General features: G+C 43.6%; 1 protein-coding gene across 3 annotated transcripts in view; it reads right to left on the reverse strand.

The window, feature by feature from the left end:
• Window positions 1-12,674, reverse strand: part of NEK6 (NIMA related kinase 6) — a 95,182-nt gene that overhangs the window by 30,727 nt on the left and 51,781 nt on the right. For all 3 annotated transcript variants that reach the window (XM_079962203.1, XM_079962202.1, XM_079962204.1), the window contains one exon: window positions 8,670-8,780. In XM_079962203.1, the coding sequence (XP_079818329.1) occupies window positions 8,670-8,780 (111 nt within the window). The remainder of the gene's footprint in view (window positions 1-8,669; window positions 8,781-12,674) is intronic.

Below are 12,674 nucleotides of genomic sequence, written 5' to 3' on the forward strand. Positions count from 1 at the left end.
CAATCCACAAAGGATTTATGAATCACGTGATTAGGAAATCACACTTTACACAGTGTGGGCCAAATATAAGGACCTACTAGAACCAAAGGCACCATGGTGGCTGCCCCTGACAGAGGCATTCTCAATTAAGAAAAAAACCATGAGAAGAAATTGGGCTACTTTCCAACTAAATGAAACATTCCAAAAGGACAAACAAAAAGGCTTCTCTTCACAGAAATTTCAAGGCTGGAGAAAGACTTAATAAACACACACACACACACAAAAACCCCGCTCTCCAATATTTATAGCCTCCTTCTTGACTGGGAGGTCAAGGAGGAGGAAGTTAAATCTGTTATGGTGCAGCGGGCTAGGGACTTTGGGATGCAATATCCAAATGGAAACCTGGGAGAGGTTGTAGAGGGAGGATGTAAAACTCACCGCTTCTTACAATTTGAAAGAGAACTGCATGAAGGTGCTCTACAGATGGTACTTAACACCTGTTAAACTTGGTAAAATGTATATCTAGATCAAACATCTGTTGGAGATGTGGGGAGGCGCAAGGCACCATGATCCACGTGGTGGAATTGCACCAAAATTAGGGATTTGGGGAAATAATTTACAATGAACTTAAAAAAATGTTTAAATGCTCGTTCCCAAAGAAGCCTGAAGCCTTCCTACTAGGCATAATGAACAATGAGATTCCAAAAAGGCTAAGGAAAATCTTCAAGTACATGACAGTAGTGGCTAGAATTTTGATTGTGAAAGCATGGAAAGGGGACTCTGCCCCTACAAAATTAGACTGGCTAAGCAAAATGTTAGAATACGCTGAACTAGCCAGACTAACAGCAAGATTCTGAGACCGCACAGATCAACTATTTAATAGAGAGTGGAATGTATATAGAGAATATTTTTAAATATATTGTAAAAACATAAATTCGGTGGCAGATTTGGACACATTTTCTGCATGAATTAGGAGATAGTTACAGAGAAAAAATGAAAGAGTACAGTGGTACCTCAGGTTACAGACGCTTCAGGTCACATACACTTCAGGTTACAGACTCCACTAACCCAGAAATAGTACCTCGGGTTAAGAACTTTGCTTCAGGATGAGAACAGAAATCGTGCTCCGGCGGTGTGGCAGCAGCAGGAGGCCCCATTAGCTAAAGTGGTGCTTCAGGTTAAGAACAGTTTCAGGTTAAGAACAGACCTCCAGAACGAATTAAGTACTTAACCTGAGGTACCACTGTATTTTGGAGAGATGATGCTTAGTGCGTAGTGAAAGGAAACCTAGGAAGCACAGCGGGGTGATAGGAAGTCATACTAGAATTAGTGAAGAATTAACTCAATTGTGGATGTAAGAAGTGCAAACTCTTTTTCAGATTGCATTTTGTTGAATATAGTACTACATTTTTTATACACTTTTTCTTTGTTGTGCTATGTTTTTGCTTTTAAAACCAATAAAGCATAAAAATAAAAATAAAATTCTGTGAGACGCTGAAGAGCAGCGCAGGGCTGAAGTGTTATTTACTTGATAATACTTCTTTCTTGTTGAAGTATTTAAGGGAGGAGACACTAGGCCACAATTAGCAACCTTCTTAAATGCCATGTCCAATAAGATTTCCCTGACATTTCACAGAAAGCCAAAAATTCTCCAGTGAGTTGTACTGCTAGCAACCCTCAGTTACATCAGCTCCACAATGCCTCATAAATAATGTAGGCAACAGGGACATGGCAAAGAGGGAGCCTGAGGGGTGGTGGTGCTTGGGTGTGTTTTAAACCACTCCTCGCCTTCTAAGCATTGTTGCAGCTATTCTACTATTTCTCTGAAAGGACAGGGAAGTGACTTTGTTTCCCAACAATTCTGTCTCAATACAGTGGACCCTCGGATTACGTACCTCTCTGGATACGTAATTTTCGGGTTGCAAAAGTGGCAAACCTGGAAGTATTTTTCCAGGGTTCGCCGCTCACACATGCGCAGAAGCGCTCTATCATGCGCAGAAGCAGCGCCTCTGGTTATGGATTTTTCGGGGTGCGCACAGACCCCTGGAATGAATTAAATCCGTATCCAGAGGGTCCACTGTACTTGGATTCGGTTTAAATAGGAAAAAGACAGTCATGGGAACTGAGTCCGGAAACATAACAGCTGAAAGGGTGAGCACAGAAACGCACACACCGCAGAGTAGTTACACACCAGAGAGCTGTGGTCCACTTTAGTCCCACAACATTTATTTCCATGTGTTCAGACACCCACCTCCCCTTCAAACATGAAAGTATTCACCAGGTTGAAACTCAGTGGACACACTGGAAGTATGCAAACCATGAAGGACTGTAAAGCCACGTACAGTGGATGCTCGGGTTGTGAACGTGATCCGTGCGGGAAGCAGGTTCGCAACCCACAGCGTTCACAACCTGCAGCGGTGCGTCTGCGCACGCGCGGGTTGCAATTCGGCACTTCAGCTCAAGGCGTGATTTAGCGCTTCTGCACATGCGCGGCTGCCAAAATCCCAGAATTAACCCATTCCGGTACTTCTAGGTTTCGGCGGGTGCACAACCCAAAAAAATGCTACCTGAAGCGGCTGTAACCCGAGGTATGACTGTACTTACTGGGAGTCATTTGGTGTAGTGGTTAGAAGACTGGACTTGAACGTGGAAGACCAGGTTTCAAATCCCCACTTAGCTATGAAGCTGACTGGGTGAACCTGGTACAGTGGTACCTTGGGTTACAGAAGCTTCAGGTTACAGACTCCACTAACCCGGAAGTAGTACCTGGGGTTAAGAATTTTGCTTCAGGATGAGAACAGAAATCGCGTGGTGTGGCGGGAGGCCCCATTAGCTAAAGTGGTGCCTCAGGTTAAGAACAGTTTCAGGTTAAGAATGGACCTCCGGAACGAATTAAGTTCTTAACCCGAGGTACCACTGTACAGTCATTCACTCTCAGTCTAACCTACCTCGCAGGGTTGTTGTGAGGAGAAAATGGAGATGAGGTGAAATATGAACACCACCTTGAGCTCCATGAAGGAAAGGAAATAATCAATAACCCAGAATCACGACAGCAGACGGAGCTCACGTCCTGCTGATAATAATGAAGAGCCCATTATGCTATTTTCCACATTAAGCTCTCTTTTCTTATTCTCCCTGCCCATGTTAAAATTCTTTTACACATATTCATGTTCTGTGAACTGTTCACCCTTCCTGACAGTGAGTCCTGAAATTATGAGCAGACAAATATTAGACCAGTGTGGTGTACTGATTAGAGGGGTCAGCGTGTTGGACTAGGGTTCAAATCCCAATTCAGCCATGAAGCTCCCTGGGTGACCTTGGGCCAGTCACTGTCCCTCAGCCAAGCCTACTTCACAGGGTATTTGTGAGGATTAAACGGGGATGAGAGAACCATGTACATCACTTTGAACAACTTAACAAGGAAAAGGTGGTATATAAAGAAATAAATTTCAGAAATGTAAAGGTAAGAAGCCCAAGTCCAAAATAAGCCATTGCCCGCCAGTTAGAATTCCTGCTCCGCGATTGCAGTCATGGGATTGTTGTCTATCACATGACGGTGTATGTTTTGACTCCACAGAGTGGGAAGTAACAGAAACAGGAAGTTTGTGTTACTGTGTTCCGTGAAGTGGGACTATTGTCCTTTTTCCTTTTTCTCTTTGCTGTCTGATGCTAGAGAGAGAGGGAGCCATGTTGCAGTGCTCCGTGTGTGTTTAGATGTAAATAAAGTAGATTAGCCAAAATGCTGAGTTGCTGAGGTCTGTCACGCAAGTTGCGCAAACTCTGCGGATCCCCAAGTGTGCCGGTGTTGGTTGGCATCGGTCGCCGTGATGTTCGGGCAGAAGAAAGCTTTTGAAGCTCCCGAACGATCCACCAGGAGGGAGGGAAAATGCCAGTCGGGCATGTGTTCCTGCCAGGGTCCTACTGGAGTGTAGGCTGATCTCCGGACAGTAAACACAGCACTGCCCCCCAAAACAGAAAATGCTTCCATGCAAAGCACTGACTTGGCCACACCAAGAGTTCTTTTAGATCGCATCGTCTCAGAATCTTGGAACGGATTATATGAAGAAAACATTGTGCTAACATGAACCTTGGGACTTGCTCGGGTCACCGAAAGCCAACTCAAAACAGAGATGTTGTACTGCACTGCGTGGGCAGGGCTCTTAAGTCTGCAGGGAAGACCAGCAGAACAGCAAAATAATCAATACATGCCTCACTCGGATCAGAGCCTTGAGAAATTCTCTATAAATTCTCACAGAATCAGACATTCTAAACCCAAGTGGTATCTAAGAGCCTGGTCTTATATCCTTGATGAACGGCTGAGACCCTACCTGCCCTCAGACTGTCTCGCCGGAGTGGTGCATGCTCTAGTTTTGGGCTACTGCAATGCGCTCTATGTGGGGCTACCTTTGAAGGTGATGCGGAAACTACAACTAATCCAGAATGAAGCGGCTAGACTGGTGACTGGGGGAGGCCACCAAAACCACATAACATCAGTCTTGAAAGACCTATATTGGCTCTCAGTACGTTTCTGAGCAGAATTCAAAGTGTCAGTGTTGACCTTTAAAGCCCTAAAGGGCCCAGTATTCCTGAAGGAGCGTCTCCACCCCCATCATTTTGCCCAGACACTGAGATCCAGTGCCGAGGGCCTTCTAGCAGTTCCCTCCCTGCAGGAAGCCAAGTTACAGGGAACCAGGCAGAGGGCCTTCTCGGTAGTAGCACCCACCCTGTAGAAGGCCCTCCCACCAGATATCAAAGAGAACAATTACCACCAGACTTTTAGAAGACATCTGAAGGAAGCCCTGTTTAGGGAAGCTTTTCATGTTTGATGCATTACTGTATTTAAATATTTTGTTGGAAGCTGCCCAGAGTGGCTGGGGAAGCCCAGCCGGATAGGCGGGGTATAATAATAATAATAATAATAATAATAATTTTTATTTATACCCCACCCTCCCCAGCCAAGGCCGGGCTCAGGGCAGCTTACAAGCAGTAATAAAAACAAGTTGAATGATTACAACTTAGAAACAAAATTAAAATACAACATTAAAATATTGAAACATTAAAATATTAAAACATTAAAATGTAGCCTCATCGCAGGAGGAGAAGGAAAAGAAAAAAGAAAGAGGGGGGGGAATCAAATTGGCTCCAAGCCAAAGGCCAGGCGGAACAACTCTGTCTTACAGGCCCTGCGGAAAGAAATCAGATCCTGCAGGGCCCTGGTCTCATGAGGCAGAGCGTTCCACCAGGCCGGAGCCAGAGTTGAAAAGGCCCTGGCTCTGGTTGAAGTTAATCTTCATTTTTCCAGGTTTATTTATTTATGGACCTTGAGGCGCCCAGGGGTGAATGAAGTGTGGGGCAGAGGGGATGGGCCACCCCAGGTGCCACTCTTTGCCGGTTGATAAGATGGCCCCTGCCTCCCCAGGTGGTAGATCGGCTGAATGCGCGCGCAGTCCATATGGGCACAGCTCATGCGGTGTCCGTGTGGGCTGCCGCTCTCGTGCACCATCCATACAGGCTTCCATACAGGCTGCCTCTTGCACAGCGACTGTATGGGCTGGTGCGCATGCTCACTCCGTATGGGATGCCACACATGCGCAGTCTGTACGGGATGCCACTGGTTCAGCAACCTGCACAGTCGTCCTGCAAGTGAAAGCCCGTACGGACTCCGTACAAGTGGCAACATGCAAGCAGCAGCCCGTACGGAGTGCGCATGTGAGGCATCCTGTACAGACTGTGCATGTGCGGCATCCCATACGGTTGCTGCTCATTATTATTATATTAGTGGAACTGACCTGACTTTGCCCAAGCGTGGTTATAAAATTATAAGCTGGAAAGCCCCTCTATAGCAAACTAGCCATCAGGACAGATGATGAGGTTATTATTGCTGAAGAGCAAGCAGGATTTAGGCAGGGCAGATCCACCCTAGATCATTGCTTTGTCCTAGCACATCTCAGAGACAAGTATGCTAAGAAACCACATGGTGTGCTTTACGCAGCCTTCATCAATTCATAAGCTGTATCATGCCCCTAAATTGGCCACAAAACCCATCTTAATTCGATTATATGCAGATGATGCGGTTCTTCTATCCCAAACAAAAGTAGGCCTAAAAAGACCTATGAGAACATTTTCAGGATACTGCCAGAGAGAATAGCTGACCGTGAATTACAAGAAAACCAAAGCCATGGTTTTCACCAGAAACTATAGATGGTGCATGGACAACCAGCTAACTGAACAGGTCAAAGCTTTCAAATATCTTGGCCTTATTTCCCAGTCTACAGGGTCATGGGGAGCACACCAGAAATTTGCAAAAGAAAAAGCGTCCGAAAGCACCAAAATTCTGACATGCTTCTTCATGTTCCAAGCTAAACCCCTAGCACAGTTATTGCATGGGGCTCAGATTTGGACAGGCACTTCCCTTGGATCTACGGAAGCTGTCCAATCAAAGTTCTTAAGGCAAATTTTCTCTGTACCACCCTGTGTCCCAAACACCTCATTGCAGCTAGAGGCTAATCTTCCCTCGGTAGAATTATGGATCTGGCGTAGGACACTTAACTATTGGCTTCGCCTAAACTCAAATCCCCCTGGTCTAATATCCCTAGTGCTGTAAGATTGTCACAAGAGCCCCTGGACTAAAATTGTCTATCAAAAACTTCACTCTTGTGGGTTATCACCACCACAATTACTCACTTTGGGTTTTAGTAAAGCAAACAGTCTAACTTGTCAGCGCCTACTGAGCGTCAAAACAACTTGGCCACAATAAGGAAATTTTGCCCATAGTATGACTATTTTCCACCTTTGACTCTCTGGCACTCTATCTGCATAACCTAGCAATTCTAAAATATAGACGCGCTTTTACTCTCGCAAGATTGAATGTCTTGCCCTTGGCTGTACTGGAGGGACAATTCCAACAGATTCCACACGAAAAACGCTTATTTGGAGATGGCAGTACTGTGGAGATGGCATCCCTATGGAGATGGCAGTACCGAATCGGTGGTGCATGCCCTTCTGGCTTGCACTCTTTATAAAGACTTGAGGAATGAGGTTATCACTCCTCTTTTATTGTCCATTCCAGGTCACCCAGCCACGGCCACACTGCCCTTACTCTTGGCAGATCAAGATGAGCAGGTGACAGCAAAGGTGGCAAGGCTTTTAGCTGGGGCAATCAGAATAAGATCCACTATTTGACTATTGATTCAAAACCCGAAAATGTATTTTATCTAATTGACTTTTTATTTCTATTCTTTGTATATCGTATTGTTGTTTTATTGCTATGGCTGATGCAAACAGAGATTCATTCATTCAATATAATCTGGGGTTTTCTTGGCATGTGGTGAGCTTTCTAAAATGATCATTTATGATAATGTCAGATCAGTGGCGGCAAAACGGGGGGAAATATGAGCGGCTACATCTGTTCTCACAGGGAATGCCTGTCTCCAGATTAACATGTAAGAAACGATTGAAAACCAGGTGACAACAGCTGAGCTGAAGCAGGTTCCACCACACAAGGATTCCCGAGAACAGCACAGGGAAAGAACCCCCCCCCCTGAAGTCTCAGGCCTAAAAGCAAAGAAAGCAAAGAAGATCAAGAGCCATTGGAAAAGCTTTCAGTAGCTGCCTAAGAATTAGAAGTGCCCATCAACTGAATATCAGTACAGAAAAAGTTATGTGGTCAAAGAGGGTAACTGCCTTTCATAGTTTAATGGCTGCCAATTTGTTACTAGGCCAAGTCCAAGGTTTTACTATGGCTATATAAAGTCCATGGTGCTTGGAACCAGTTTTCCTTGAGAAATCACCTTGCCCCATATTTACTTATTTGACTGCTTCAACCTGCAGAACTTGCCCTCTTCTAAGTGCCGCTTAATCTTCATTCATTTGCAAGGAGCCAATGTTTTGGCATGGCGGCGCCTGTGCCTTAGAACTCTCTGCCAATAGACATGAGGCAGACACTCAGACACTTTGGCTGTAACATTTCAGAAACCTGCTGGACACCTTTTTTTTTTTTATCTCGGGCAGGAAGGTAAACGGTGTTTCCGTGCACTCTGGCTTCCATCACAGTGTCCCGTTGTGCCAGAGTGGTTTAGTCCTGCTGGCCACATGACCTGGAAAGCTGTCTGTGGACAAACGCCGGTTCCCTTGGCCTGACAAGCGAGGTGAGCACTGAACCCCATAGTCGCCTTTGACTGGACTTAAGCGTCCAGAGGTCCTTTATCTTTTACCTTTTTTACCCAGGCATACAAATTAGTTACCTATACTCGTTGTTAAACATTTCATTGATTCTTATCAGTGTTTTGATAATTATTTTATGCATATTTAATTGTTCTGTGAATTACAGCTGGCTGCATCTACTATTTTATGATGTACGAAACTTAGAGAGCTTTGTGATCCAGTGGTTTTTAATACTTTATAAATTAATTCACTAGCATTGGCCCAAATTATTAAGATTATAGCAAGTTATAACTCTGATCCGAGGCTGGGAAAAGGGCACTTGGCTGCTCGGCCCTCAAGCTGCTTCCTGCTAGAAGTCAGTAACAGAAATGGGGAAGTTTTTTCTAGTTTCTTATATGACAAATGCACCACCCTGTGCTGACTTTTAAGTGCTCCATTTCCCCATGTGCCCTTGATTCCAATTTTGAAAGCTTTACTTTACTTTAGCAAAGTAACTGTGTAGCCTCAAGAACAAGGCTTCTCCTTACCTTAATCATCTGAGAGAGGTCACCTGCATCTGCCAGTTCCAATACAATGTTAAGTTCATTGTCCTCAATAAATGAATCCAAATACTTGATTATGTTGGGGTGGTTCAATTGCTGCAAATAGACAGAGTAGAAGGACAATCACTATATGAATGTACAGAACACCAGTGTGTAATAATGGCTCACAGGTGTGAATGAAGCAGGGAAGGCAAGAGTCTGGTGGTGGACTTCTCAGTGTCACCAACCCCCTCAAAGTTAGGGGGAAATCCATGAGGGATTTTTAAACCATCTTATCAGAAAGTCAATTTATGCTGCATGAGAAAAATACAAGAACCTATGAGAGAACAAAACCCCATGGTGGCTATCACCATTAGAAGTGTTGTCAGGAAAAATAACTAATATGGAAAAGGTATGGGCAACATATAGAGAATTGTTAATTGAGGAGGAAGAAAATCAATTGAATGTAAAAAAAAATTGAAGATATAAGACACTTGTTAACTGATTGGCTCCGATACCATCAATTAAATGACATTTTAGGCTGGATAAAGGAGCTGGTTTTGGTAAAGAATTTTCAAGATTGCAGAGAGAACTGTTGGAAAATAATGAAAAATTTCTGTCAAGAATGTATAAATTGGGGCTGGAGTAGAAAACAAAAGATGCGGAAGTAAAATCTGTAATGATTCATTGAGCAAAAGATGTGGGACATAACATACAAATTACCTCAGTAGAGAATGGTAAACTTTATTGAATACATTAAAGAACACTGTAAGAGTTTAAAAACATTAGCAGGACTCACATAATGCTTGTAATTTAAATTAACAAAGGATAAAAATGGAGTATAACAAAGTTAGATAAAGTAATTAGAGGCAGTTAAAAGGGGAAGAATTCTGGAAGCCGGGGGAGGGGTGGGAGGAAGTCCTGGGGTTCAGGGAACCCCATAAAGGTATTGACATGAATATGGTTTTGTGAAAATAAGTGTATAGGTCTGTGTGTATATGTATGTGTGTGTTTAAAAAAGTATGTTTTCTTTTTCAAAATATGAAAAAATAATTAAATAATAATAATAATAATAGCAACAACAACAAAAACAACAACAACAATTGCAGCTTGATACGGTTTTTGTTTCTGTATGTTGTCTTGAGTGTCCTTCACTACAACAAGCTAGTACCGTATTTTTCGCTCTATAAGACGCACCAGACCACAAGACGCACCTAGTTTTTGGAGGAGGAAAACAAGGGGGGAAAGTATTCTGAATCCCAGAAGCCAGAACAGCAAGAGGGATTGCTGCGCAGTGAAAGCAGTAATCCCTCTTGCTGTTCTGGCTTCTGGGATAGCTGTGCAGCCTGCATTCACTCCATAAGACGCCCACACATTTCCCCTTACTTTTTAGGAGGGAAAAAGTGAGTCTTATAGAGCAAAAAATACGGTAATCATTATTAAAAAAAATAAGTGTAGCATCACACTCATACTAAAAATGAGGAACAATCATCTCCAGAATATGATCAATTTGGACTAAAATGAACACCAAAAAACATTTCTCACCTACATCTTGTAGGCTTAATGTGGACATGACAAACAAGGAGGTTTTGTGGGTGTATGAGGACCTCACAATGCTTATTTCATGTGCCCCAGTCAAACAGCAACCACAGAGGAATTGGAGAGTCAGTTGCATAAACAATTGGAAATGATTATGTTGATTGGAATATTATTTGCCTTTTCTAAAACAGATAAATAAATCTGTTAATATTTATATACTGTTGACTGATATTACATTAACGTTGCTGTTAATATTTTTTAATGGAAATTGGTTCTAGCTTTGAATTTCTATTTGTTGTTATTTTTGCTGTTAACTTTTATGAACCTGCTTGTTATAAAGCAGCATCACAATGTTAAATCAAACCAAAAAGGCAAGTTCTGACCTTTTGGATACTGCCCAGAAAATGAAGGACTAAAATAAATCCTCACTGAGCAGCTATGAAACTACAATTTTACCAAGAACACTTTAAGTGCCGTCTTATGCACCCAAGTGCCTTCCTTTCCAGTCACAATTCTGGCCAGCTCCTTATTATGTCTCCCGCTATTGTGTGCTTCATTAAATGCAGCTTTCCCATCCAGGCATTCAGGACCAAACTCTGCCTCCAGAGCTCCCTGCTCAGACTCATGTTCTTTCCAAGTACCACATTTATCTGGAATTCCTGCACCCACAAGAAACAATGCCAGCGAGTGCATTTGTATACTAATAGGGTTGTTTGAAATTTCTGCCTTTTGACATGGGGGGGGGGGAAACCTGCAGAACCTTCACTCCAGCTTCATCCTCTAATGCACATAAACACTCTGGCTCAGACGACTGCTATCCTCTCATTTTGTAAATGCTGCTGAAAAGTTTGATGGAAGCAAATGCCTGATGTATATGCAGAGCAACGCTGTCAGTGACAGGCATGCAAAAATGCAAGTGGCCACTAACGGGACAGAGTGATGCTGGCAGGCCAGCTGATGTTTAGAGCCACATTACTAGCTGCTTTTACTCTCCTGGCTGTTCAGAAAGTGCTCCACATTCACCCACCCCACCCCCACAGCCACGACTTTTTATAGGACTAATTCACAATGACTAAGGTTTCCTTGATTAACGTAGTAAGCATAGAAGTTTAATGCAAAACTTAAAACTGGTTATTTTTTCACGGAATCGTAGAATATTGTAAAGTTGGAAGGGAGGGACCACAAAGGTCATCTACTCCAACCCCCTGCAATGCAGGAATACTTTGCCCAGGGTGAGGCTTGAACCCACAACCCCGAGGTTAAGAATCTCATGCTCTACCAACTGAGCTATCTAAATTTCTTCTCCCCTGTCTCCAAATACAAAACAATATGTTGTAACACAGTAATTAACGCAGCCCTTGCTTCTTCTGTTCTGTAAATGACAATCTTGTTCTAAGTACAATGCATAGAAAATGTAAATACAGGCTTGGTGCGTGAAGAGGTGGAATCGAGGGACACAGAATGAAGAGCCTTGCAGGGATAACATTCCCAGAAGGAGAGGTGGCTACAAGGCAAGCTTACAGACCAAAACAGATTAATGTACACCTCTCTGAACCACCCACACACCCACATACCCCAGACATGAGCCACAGGCTTACTACTTCACTGAGATGAGGTCTTCACCCTTTCTCACCAATATGTTTAGATTATATCAGAATGGCTCTATCTATTGTAATGACTGAACACTTAAAAATGGTATATTTCCTTTTAAACAACTGAAAAATATGTTTCTTCATGTGTGACAAAAGCTGCAACTTTATATATTACCATAAGTAACATTCATAAAGGGACGCGGGTGGCGCTGTGGGTAAAACCTCAGCGCCTCGGACTTGCTGATCGTAAGGTCGGCGGTTCGAATCCCCACGGCGGGGTGCGCTCCCATTGCTCGGTCCCAGCACCTGCCAACCTAGCAGTTCGAAAGCACCCCCGGGTGCAAGTAGATAAATAGGGACCACTTACTAGCGGGAAGGTAAACGGCGTTTCCGTGTGCTGCGCTGGCTTGCCAGATGCAGCTTGTCACTCTGGCCACGTGACCCGGAAGTGTCTTCGGACAGCGCTGGCCCCCGGCCTCTTAAGTGAGATGGGCCCGTAACCCCAGAGTCAGACACGACTGGCCCGTACGGGCAGGGGTACCTTTACCTTTACCTAACATTCATAAATATGACTGCTCTTCTTGTAAGCCTAACTATCTCTATCTGATGGGGCCTGTATTCAAAGAGAGAGGCATTTCCTGAAACAGCAGCAAATAAAGCAAACCAAATAATACCCAACTTGTTTAATTGTACAGATGAAAAACTGAAGTTTCAAAGCACACTTCAGAGCTGTGTGTGTGTGTGTGTGTGTGTGTGTGTGTGTGTGTGTGTTTTCTGTGTCTCAGGGCAGAGTCTAGTTGGGAGTTAATGGTAGAACTTTACTCGTTTCCATAGAGCAACCCTGCAATACATCCCAAAGACTGCAGAACATAAGCTAACT

The sequence above is a fragment of the Podarcis cretensis genome (assembly GCF_951804945.1).
Source record: "Podarcis cretensis genome assembly, chromosome: Z".
Classification (NCBI taxonomy): Eukaryota; Metazoa; Chordata; class Lepidosauria; order Squamata; family Lacertidae; genus Podarcis; species Podarcis cretensis.